The 11876-nt window shown below is 37.1% G+C and overlaps 1 protein-coding gene across 2 annotated transcripts in view; it reads right to left on the bottom strand.

Annotated features, from left to right (window-relative positions):
- Positions 1-9299: 9299 nt before the first annotated feature.
- pard3ba (par-3 family cell polarity regulator beta a) overlaps positions 9300-11876 on the bottom strand; it is a 178028-nt gene continuing 175451 nt past the window's right edge. For both annotated transcript variants that reach the window (XM_039648339.2, XM_039648340.2), the window contains one exon: positions 9300-11373. In XM_039648339.2, coding sequence (XP_039504273.2) covers positions 11031-11373 — 343 coding nt within the window. In that variant the 3' untranslated portion in view covers positions 9300-11030. The remainder of the gene's footprint in view (positions 11374-11876) is intronic.

The raw sequence follows: 11876 nt of genomic DNA, 5'->3' as shown, positions 1-11876 counted from the left end.
CGTGTGTGTGAGAGAGAAAGAGTCTGGACGGTTGCTGAAAGCAGACATATATCATCCTTCACCGTATTCCCAGTGTTCACAGGCTGATGCCAATGAGCCCTGACCTGAAAAATACACGGATCCCAGCACACTTCATTTGGCGTGACCCCGGTAGAGCGCGCAGGTTAACCACAGAGCAGCGGTGGCGGTCAGAGCGAGACCGACGTGTGCCTGGACGTGCCTGTCGGGGATGTGTGTGTGTGTTGGGGACAAAATCAAGTGCGAATGCTTTAGCTCAGTGTGTGTGGGTGTGTTTCAGTCGGTCCAGGCCTCGGTTTGCTCATGTCAACAGTGTGTGTTATCACAGAGGATTTATCAGCTGTTGCTCTGAACGAACAATAGCTCTGCTGTTACCTTGACACTTCCTTCAGCTTTGTTAGTTGTATTTTAGAGAGGCAGACTGTGGTGTAATGTTCAGAATCAAAATTTACAACACGTTCATGGTTTCAAAAAAGTTAAAATAAATATTTAATTTCAAACGTTTAACCATTAGCAGACCTAGTTCTCAACTTTTGAGATTTTTTTTTTTTACATAGTTAGCGCATTTAGTTAATTTAGTTAATTTGAGTTTTAGTAATGCGCTTGCAATGGTAGTCCAAGAGCCAAGATCTTGCACCATGATAAACGTTAAAATACCATAAGAGTTATCCGATCTTTCTATTCCCGTTAATACCAAATTAAGCTTTTAAACTGTCCAAATTTTGTGATAGTATACTCACCCCCATGTCATCCAAGATGTCCATGTCTTTCTTTCTTCAGTCGAAAAGAAATTAAGGTTTCGTTCATCAAAATGAACGAGTCAATTTGTTTATTTCGTTTGTTGAATCAACCAAATGATTCGGAAAAAGATTCGTTCCTTTTTGATAAACGAGTTTGAACAGCAGAGTCACAAACGAGCATCACAGAACAGAGCAAGGCGAGCATTTGAGCTTATAAAACTTAAACTTTGTTATATATTTATTAAACGAGCGATCGTTTCGCTTGATAAGATCCTTATTCATCGTCTGGAATCGTTTAAAGCCCTTTGAACAGTTTGTAGTTCTACTTACTTAAGTTACAATACATCTCTGTCTTTCAAACAAAAGTCGTTTCAGAGGCAGAGCAAGTTGTTCAAAGATTTTGAGGCCTTTTTTTTCTCTTTGGAAAAAAACATGCACAAACGAATCATTCTCAATAAAACCGGGACCATGCATTCAGAAAGTGGACAACCACCTGACACATTCTGGTATTAAGTTTGTGAGTTTTGCAAGGACAATTAATCAAAGTTTGCAGTTTGCAATACAATCAGTATATTTAATTTGATCTGAGGGTTTTGATGGCAGAATGTCGGTCTGAATATGAAATGCTGGGAGAGCACTCTGGAAAAATAAAAAGCAGCAGTGCGAATGAGAGGGGGCTAAATGAGGGATGTCATGGCACACATATTTTAAGGAGGGGCAGGTTAGCATGTGCATCACTGATTGGAGTTTCTATGGGAATGAGATTGAGTCTGTGCTCATGTTTTTGTCTTTCCCAGTTAATGAGATGGGGGGGGGGTTAATGTACACAAACACCATTTGTGACATGACAACACAACATGCAAATCATTATTATGTGTGCTGTGTAAAAAAAAAAAAAAACGCTCATGCAAATGTAAAGCATGTAAACACATAAACACAACTAAATATTTCATTTACCCCTGTCTACTTGCTAATGGCTTCATGGATGGGGGATTTACAGAGAATATTTACAGTAACATCTTAAATATCCAACACAGAATTAATAGAAAAAAAAAAATCACAAATAGGATGAAAATCTGTCAGTTGCTTCTCCTAAACATGAATGGAGAGCAAATGGAGATTAAATTGCCAATGAACTCATGTGCTTCTCACGGATCATTTCCTGAAATACTCCCCAAAAATATCAAGTTTTTGTCTCAAAACTAACTAAACTAAAGTTGTTCAAAGATTTTGAGGCCTTTTTTTTCTCTTTGGAAAAAAACATGCACAAACGAATCATTCTCAATAAAACCGGGACCATGCATTCAGAAAGTGGACAAATTCCTTGTTTGAACGTAATGACAGCTTGTACAGGTACGCAAGTCATTTAATAGAAAGAATCTTCCATTTCACACCTGTAATGGATGAGGACTATGGAAAGTGATAAACGAGATCCACACGGCTTGAATACAGTGAGCCATGCTTGAAGCGTCCAGTGAAGCCGGTCAGAGGGGCCGGCCGGAGCCCAGCGAGGTGGTAACCCAAACCAGAGGAATGAGAGAGGGATGGAAAGTTTGTGCAGGAAGAGAGGAGTGAGTGAGAAGGGCAAGCAGTTGCTGGTCACGGGGTTCGCGGGTGATTGGGGTCGAGTGTGTGAAGGAGAAGAGGGCGGGGGGTTGCTGCGAGTGGATGGATGAAAATCGCCGTGGTTTGTTATGTCTATATGACAGATCTATGGAATGTAAAGTAATTGAACAGATTTGCTTGACAAATGCTAATGCTAAAAATTCTAAACAGAATAATCAACAGCATTTTCATGCAAAAACCTCACAGTACTAATCTTGCAAAAATGCATGTTTTTTTTGAAAGCATAGCCACCAAACATTAACATTATAGTTTGTAGAGATGTGTGATACAAAACAATGACTTTTACTATCCTTGTAAAGTGACATTAAATCTTTTAACTTCATTGACATGATGACCTGTGCAAGTGATCTTCACTTCTGCGAATTGATTATGCATTATTTTATTAAATTAAATACAACCTACAGTATAATCACCAGTATACCCATGATTTACATACAGCTCATGTTTGTAATCAATGCAATGCATATACAAATCTAATGTATTCATTTATATCTACATCTCTATATATATATATATATTAAAATTAATAAAGTTAATAAACTTCAGTTTTTCTGAATTAATGAGTTAATTTTTCATGAGAAAAAATTTTTTTGCTCCGTTTTTCTGAATTAACGAGTTAATTTTTCATGAGAAAAAAATTTTTGCTCTGTTTTTCTGAATTAATGAGTTAATTTTTAATGGAATTTTTTTTTTGCTCTGTTTTTCTGAATTAATGAGTTAATTCAGAAAAAACAGCAAAAATAAATTTTCTCATGAAAAATTAACTCATTAATTCAGAAAAACAGAGCAAACTTTTTTTCTCATGAAAAATTAACTCGTTAATTCAGAAAAACAAAGCAAAAAAAAAATTTCTCATGAAAAATTAACTCATTAATTCAGAAAAACAGAGCAAATTTTTTTCTCATGAAAAATTAACTCGTTAATTCAGAAAAACAGAGTAGATTTTTTTTCTTCAAGTGAATGCAATACGCCTCCGTAATATACAACTAGGATGACTTGAGAGTTATTTTCATTTTTGGGTGAACTATCCCTTTAATAGCTCATGCGCACTGTCCCTTTAAAAAATAAAAAGAACAAAAAAGAACAAAAAAGAAAGAATATAGGGGGGAAAAACATATTTTATGTCGATTTATTTTTCACCTGGACTTTTATGTAAAACATCTGAGACAAAGTTTCCAGAAAAAGCTCGACCTCTGAGCAGTAAAATGATTCCCCTGCTACATCCCGTATCTGATAGCAAGGGTTGATGTTTTGTTCAATGCAAAGTGTTTCCCAAGCTGTTTTTAAAGTCTCTTTTAGGAATTGCCTGGGAAATGAGCCCTGAAATCACACGATTCCGCTCCTGACCGGCCAATTGTCTGCCAGCTGGAGAAGAAAACAAGCGTGAAACGTAAAATCAAATTTGTGAATTCGGTCAAGTTCTAGATCCGTCTGCAGGGAAATTGCTGTAGCAAGTGTGACCTCAGAGTTTATTTACGCTTCGCCAGTCTCAATTAGACAGTAATTGCACATCTTAACGAGAAAGAGAAATTTCTCAGCTGTTACTGAATCGGCAGCGTCGAATTAAACGAAGATGTGTGGCTTTAGTGCCAATACGACGCGCTCCGTTCCCGGCGGTGCCCTGACTGCACCGGGTCGTGTGGAATTCTCCACCTGGAATCTCTCATTGGATTGGCGTGCCGGTTTCTACAGTAACTGTAGACGTGACGACGGAGAATTCTGGAATGCATAAACATTGAGCGAGAGAGAGAGAGAGAGAGAGAGAGATCCATCAGTGTGATTTATGAGGGCTGCAGAGGTCTTGTCCAAGAACTATGATTTAATTGAAGGCACATGCCTGTATCGCTTCGTTTTCCAAAAATGCCCTTTCCCAATTATCGACTAAATGAGTCAGAAGAAAAATCTTCATCTTCAATGCTCATATTAATCAATATTTCTTTTTTGAAATGGGTTGTTGTTCTTGGTGGTTATCCATCCAGACTGAGTCTGCAGAAATGTATCAACTGAAGTTGGCATAACTCACACTGCTAACAATATTATATTAGCCTGTGACGTTATCATCAATCTTTTACCCAGGACATTTTCTAATTTAAATTTGCGCTATTTTATCAAAGTTCAACCCCAGCAATGTCCAACATAGAGGTTGATGTATTAGTGTCACTATTTAGCTTTTATTTTGTTGAGCTTATGAAAATGTACAGGTCATTTCCCTGTAGCGATGCCATGGTACTTTACTGAATTATTATTCAAACAGCCTAGCATGGTATTTAAACCAGTACTGCGAGCAACAATAACATCATCATTAACAAAAATGATAGTTTCATAGTACCTTTGTGTTTGCGTCAACATACAAAAGCCGATTTTGAGGTTGAAATCTCTAATCAGAGGCATCTATTTATCTTATAGGGCTTGTTGTGGTAAATTAGGAATGTCAAAGTACGAGTTACTTCTAAAAGTACAGTGATAAAATACACTGCGGTAGTACCATAGTACAGTTATGGTATCAGATGACAATACCATGGTATGTTCATGGTACTCCAAAGTATCAACATTTTTTGTAACACCATCCCGTTCTCATCCCAAGGCGTCATATTCTGATGCTTTTGACAATTTGTATACATCCAACGTACATGGCACCCTTTAGCGTTTTAGCATAGTTTTGGGTTCTTAAGTAGTAATTAAGTACCATATTCATATACTAAAATGATACTTCAGTGAATATCTTCACTCTTAGAAGAAAAGGTTCTATATAGAACCTTAAAAGGTTCTATCAGCGCTACTTATTTGGAACCCCTAAAAGGTTCTATACACTCTTAAAAAAGGGTTCCTCTGGGTTCTATATAGAACCCTGGGGTTCCATACTTGGCCAATAAAACCTTTTACCAAAAAATTTTGGAGTTTTGGAATTTTGGAGTTCCATATATGAAGCGGGGGATGGAACCATTTCTTCTAAGAGTGTTGGTATTACCACAGTACTTTGTGTGCAAGGAAAAATGGCATTCCCAACATCAGTGCCAATGCAGCGAGTCTTAGATACACATCTCTTGGCTGCCGGCCGCAGCTCTTAGCACTAAGCTAATAGGAGCGTTCCTTTTATCCTGATGCAGGAACCCGATACTGCGGCTGAAATGTGGGACACGAGCAGCCCGCGCTGTTCTGTCAACCAAAACACCTGGCAGCACCTCCAACGGCCCATGCCAGCCGGTCAGCTGAGGAAGGTCATTAGCTGTGTGTGTGTGTGTGTGTGTACATGAAGTACTATAGATCTAAATTAAGCTTCATGTCATTCTAAATGAGGACGATTTGACTTGACCTTTGCTTCTCATACCGCAAAATGTAAATACGCATACATCATTGATAATCTATTCAATTCTAAGTGAAGGACTATTTTCTTGATCAATGATCAATAGTATGAAGATCGCGGTTAAAATGACTTTGGCTGACGTCACCTCAGTCATGTGGGCTGTTGGTAATGTTAGCCGTTTAGTCATTGTTGTAGACATCGGTTGTATCTAATAACATCTTGCTAATAGCTACAGCAATGCAGTCATCTAATGTATAATATAATGTATGTATAACTGAACTTTAACTACATGCACGTCCGGGTCTATAAGCATCTTTAAAAGTTTGCATGGTAAAATGTGTGTGTGTGAATTAACTGAATCTGCAGCCTAATGGATGTTTTTAGGTGTGTTTTCTAGAAATTGACCCTTCTCCTAGTTTATAGAATGCACTGAAGATTGATCAGTAAGTGCTCAATGTCAAAATTGTTCAGCAAACAATATTTCGGTTAGCATCAGATTTCTGAGTTAAAAGCAGGCCGGTGTGGTGAAGAGATGGGTCCCACCTTAGGACCCAAGCGATCCGATTGGTTCAAAGCTAGTTTTATGGGTAATCGCATTAGTGCCTGGTTACAAATTAGAGAAAATCACTTTTTTATAAGAGACGTTTGAAGTACGTTATAAAGAGTCCTTAATGTATTTTAACTTATATGTTTCATATACTAGTATATAACCGAAGCTGTAGATTGTAAATTTAAACATTTCTCGTTCTTAGTGTTTTTAGTTAGCTTGCATAGTAGATAAAAGATAGATAGTACTTAGATAGTAAATAAACCACATATTTTAACTTTAAACAACTACATTCTTGACTAAAAAATTTATTTCATGACACAATAACAGTAATATTTTTAAATTTCACGGACTTTCTCCTATGCTGTTGACGCAACCTACTATGAAAAGCTCTAAACAAATAAACATATTACTTGATGGCAACAAACTGCTTTTATCAAGTTATAGCGAGAACATATTTAGATCAGGCATACTACTGGCATACTATTGGGTCCTAAGGTGGGACCCATCTCTTCAGGGGGACTCATCTCTTCACCACACCGGTTGTCTTCGAGTGTGTTGGCTGTAAAACAGGTGTGCTCTTATCAATTACATGACGCACTCGTGACTGAAGGCTCTTCCATGCAATATTTAAGGCAGGTGAAGGGCAGGCCAGGATTTGTTCTGGCTGGTCTGTTCTGAGGCTACGCTGATAACGTCTTGCTGGAGTCTCTTATAATGGCCGCATAATGAAATGAGCAAAATCTACTCAACTGGCAAGATCAGCATGGATATGAGACTCGCCAATGAAAGGAGAGCACATAATTGAAATAAACGGTTGATGACTGTGAAGTACAAGAACACAGAGGGATGAAATGTGCATTTCATTTTCATAGTGAGGTCATCGAGAGCTTCAAGGCCATTACAGGGAGTCTATAGGGAATGGTACATGAGTCTTAGTAGTATATTAAATTTGGTGTAGTGAGAGAGGTCCAATACTTCAAAAATAATTGTCAGTCAGCGTATACTTTTGTATATATATATTTTTTACTTATTAATTTAAAAACTGATTATTTCGTTTTATATTTACACTGCCCGGCTGAAAAAAATTAACTATGGATTGAAACAGGAAAATGCTTAATTGGATCATTATTGCAGAGATTATTATGTTTCTGACATGTAATGTTTGGCAACAGTTCTTCTAAGCCTAATTTATGGAGTGTGTAGCATTTCATTTCTTAAACAACAATGTAGGAATACACACCATGGCCATACTCCAGGATGACAAGATTCATCCGGCTCAAATTGAAGAGCATGAAGAATCATTTTCACACATGAATTGGCATCAGATCTTAAACTCATTTAACGTTTTTGGGATGTGCTGGAGGTGACTTTACAGAGTGCTGGACTCTTGCATTGACAACACAACATCTTTATTACAATAGTCAAGCCCCCTGTGTCTACTCCAGCACATCCCAAAGACATTTTTAATTATTAATTACAAATTTTCATGTATTAATCGCCAGTGTGCGAACATCTTGTAACGAAACTTTAAAATCAAGACCGTCCCCGACTTCTTAGGTTGTCTATGAAATCGTGTAAACTTATTTTTATGTGAAGGACTCAGGATGAATGTTTACAATGTTCAGGATAATGCAGAAAGAGCTATTCTGAAAAACAAAAAGAACTTCCCCGTGAGTATATCAGGGCCTCGAATCGCGTTCAGTCATGTGTATGTTCCGTGTTGCTGGCAGCAGTTCACTAAACGGCCACCGATGTCGCTATAACAAGGGTTTCTGAATCCTACCTGTACATGTAGCCCCTTTAAAGGGATAGTTCACTTTGAATTTTTTTTTTAGCTTACCTCAAGGGCATCCAAGATGTAGGTGTCTTTGTTTCCACAGTAGTTTCAATTTTGAATTTTTTTAGGTCAAACCGTTCGTGTCTTGTCAGTCATATAATGGAGGTCTATGGTCACCACCTCAAAGAGCATGCACCGCTCGTTTCGTGTCTTATGCCATCAATGTGTACTTACATTTGCGAGTCATTAAATCATGTTTCATTTGGACTTCTCTGTGCATGCTCTTTGAGGTGGTGACCATAGACCTCCATTATGACTGATATGTACGGTTTGACCTAAAAATATCAAAATTGAAAATACTGTGGAAACAAAGACACCTACTGTACATCTAAGATGCATTTGAGGTAAGCTAAAACATCAAAAATTATTTTCAAAGTGAACTATCCCTTTAAACAAGTTTTAGCAACTGTACTTTTGTTAAGTCTCTATGTAGTTGACTTAAAACTAATAAACATCGGAAGAAAATTGCAGAATGTAAGAGGTCACACAACATGCCAGATCCCATAGAGATGAGCATGTGATAGAAAATGAACGTTCACATTTAAGCAAATAAAATGCATCAATGAGTCAAAGTTAAAACATGATTAACAATATTTTCTGTTGATTATTGTACTCTAACTTCTGTAGATTATTGTATTGAAAACAAATGCTAGTTTCTTTATCCATATAAAAAAAAACTGAGTATAAGTCTACATAGTATATAATAAATCGCTGTTGGAGAAGGAGTGCAGAACATAAGGCAGATCCTGATATCCACACGTGGTGGTCCCGTCCTGTCCCTAAATAATGAAGATTAAACTGACATCATCACACAAGAGATACAGTTCTTTTCTCTCTTTTCAGATTTGATCAACCTTTTGTTGCTCTCACAATGCATTATTCCCACCTAACATCTCTCTCTCTCCTCATCCACGGGTTAATTAAACTGAAATTCTGCCCAGATATATGCAAACACTTTAATGCCAATTTCCTTATCAGCAAGATTTCCAAATAGGTCCATTAGACCCTAATAACTTCAGCGCAGCCCTCTGTAGCTTAATTGGTAGAGGATGAATTAGAACTAATCAGCTGGAGTAATTATCAGTAATGTTAGATAAGTATGTTCACTCAGTCATCATTATGAATTTGAAGCTATACGACTGTACAATAGAACAGTGAACACGAAACAGCTTCACTGAGGGATGTAATCATAACTGAGGTCATTATCAATCTGTCATAAACCAAAACACCATTTTATTTACAAATAAACATACAATATTTGATTTAAAATAAACAAATAAGGTACCAAAATGTCGTAACCATTCGTAACTGATGTCACAACCATTTTATTTGCCGCAAAATTGAGGCCAATAACATCTAGATTCATTTTTGGTAAATCTCGTGTGTAGTGACACACATTTATTCCCATTTAATACAACATTTGCACCGCTTTAAAAAATAAAAACAGACCGAAAGTTATGCAGACCAGCATCTTGATTTTTATAAAAATATAAGAGCAAAAAAAAAAAAAAAAACCTAATTTATTTTTTACAAATAAAGACTAAATAAGAAAAATGCACAATATTTTCTCTTCTGTTGAGTTTATAATAAATTGAAAAAAAAAAATCATTTAAATGCCGTCAATAAAGAAAAACATATATTAAAAGATTAAATTAAAACATTAAAATAGAATAAAAATTCCAGTAGAATAAAAAATAAACACAAAGATAGATTTTTGAAAAAAATGTGATATAAAAAATATTATCTTTTCAGTGACGAGACCGACACAAGATTGAACATCGATTGAATATCCATACATAGTATTAAGTTGATTTATGAGTAGCATGTGTACAAGATAAAAAAAAAAGTCATGTACTGTATTCTGCATGTTCTCAGCATCTCCAGTTTCAATCCATCCATTTTACTGCAAACCACTTCACTCAGGCATTAAATGTGCAAAACTGAATATAAAGTAGGTGCAAAAATTCATTACGTTTGTTTTCGAAGTTGGTTCGTACGGGATCCTGTATTTCCTGGTAATGTGTCTTTTAACTACATAAACAGATTTTACGAAACAAGTTGTACTGCGCCTAGGGGGCAGCGTTTCACACTACGATAAAACAGATGCCAGGAACGTTAAAATCTCAAACCTAAGATAAAAGTCAAAACAGTTGTTCGAGACTGAGATCAGATCAGACATTTGTGTTACCTCGCCCTTTTCCTTGTTTTTGGATCCCAGAAAAGTTTAACAAAAATTAATCAAGGAGGAAGGGATAGAAAGAGAATATTACCCTTAAACATTGCACAAAAACACTTTAGGATTGATTCACGTTAACTGAAGTGTTGTAGGATGACAAGGTTCCTGCAAAGGCAACAAAATGCAATAAAAATCTAAAAGAAAAAACATTCTTCAACCACAAAATAAGTAAACTGATGGTAAATTTCTTCAGACTTAAAACCTTCTCGATTTAGCATAAGGCACCCGATACATAAACAGACAACTCTGGAAAAATCGTAGCATAATTAGAAGCTACCAATGACATCATCAACAAAACGAATGGTACAACTAGGGGCATAAATGGCCATACGAACCACAGCAGACCATCATATCCACATTTGTGTGGTGTCATGAATTAAACACATGCAAAATGTACATACAACCCTAAATGCTTCGTAAAGCTGTACAATTCAAACTTAACTGACTGGCGTAAAATTGAGTTGATGTCCAGAAACTGAGCAATACACACATCCCATCCTGCTATTTAAGAGGAAAAATGGCTGACATTTAATAATAATAATAATAAAAATTCACAAAGTTTATTAATTAATCAGTAATCGATGGCTACTCCAAGCCAATTTTATTAGCTTTTTCTTCTCATAAGTCTAAAAAATTCATTAGATTGTTCCTTCAGTGTCCAACATTACCTACTTTACACAACCACTTGCCTTTTCAGCACAAACCTACTTCCTCCTCCTCTAGACAGCTCCGATTGGGTTTTTCTGCCGGGGATCTTGGTATTGTTCGTCTCCGTATGACCCGTAGCGATCAGGACTGGCCGTCCGATAGTTCCCCTGGTTTAGCGTTTCATATCGCGGTGGTCCTCTGGCACCTGGGTTGGACGAGGGTGGGATATCGTACCTCATGGGACCCCTCTGTTGCGCTGGATATGAAGGGTAGTCACCTCCCGTGGCCTCCGTGGGTCTGGGTACGGGCAACCGGGGAGAGCGTGAAGGATAGTCGTCTCGATGGGTCTCGTAGATGGGGTTCGGGTAATGGCCGATGTCTCTCTGGTTCGGGTAGTCCTCCATGGGCATCCTCCTGGAAAACCGAAGCCATTGTTATTAATGAAGGAACTAGTAAGGCTAAGATTTTTAGAGGAATCGTTTGGTCAAAAATGTATTTACCCACCATAATGTTGTTGTTTTTTTTCTATGGAATACAAAACAATAAATTGACAAATTGCATAAATGTTATTTCATACATTGGAAGTCTTATGACTTTACGATTACTTATAGGTACAATATGCAGGATTTTTGCAGTTAAATATATAAAAAAAAACACAGGGCCAATGTTATATATTTTGTTTAGTTGATTACTTACAATATCCCAAATGTTTCCAACTATTTGTAAATCGTGAGAAAATTGCGATTTTTAACCAAGGAAACGGGGCGTGTGAGCAGGGGTGAGGAGTCGCCGGTCAATGACGTCATATCCGCGTTACCCTCGGTTTCCGCCAGGTTTGACCTCGTACTGCAATAGTAACCATGGCGACAGACGTGGACAACTGGGTCGGTTATGCCTGTTATGCGTGCCCAACAGCG

This window comes from Pimephales promelas, chromosome 6, assembly GCF_988280905.1.
Source record: "Pimephales promelas chromosome 6, fPimPro1.hap1.1, whole genome shotgun sequence".
In the NCBI taxonomy this organism is placed as follows: domain Eukaryota; kingdom Metazoa; phylum Chordata; class Actinopteri; order Cypriniformes; family Leuciscidae; genus Pimephales; species Pimephales promelas.
Note: the sequence above shows the minus strand (reverse complement) of the source record. Positions and strands in the feature narration are given on the sequence as shown.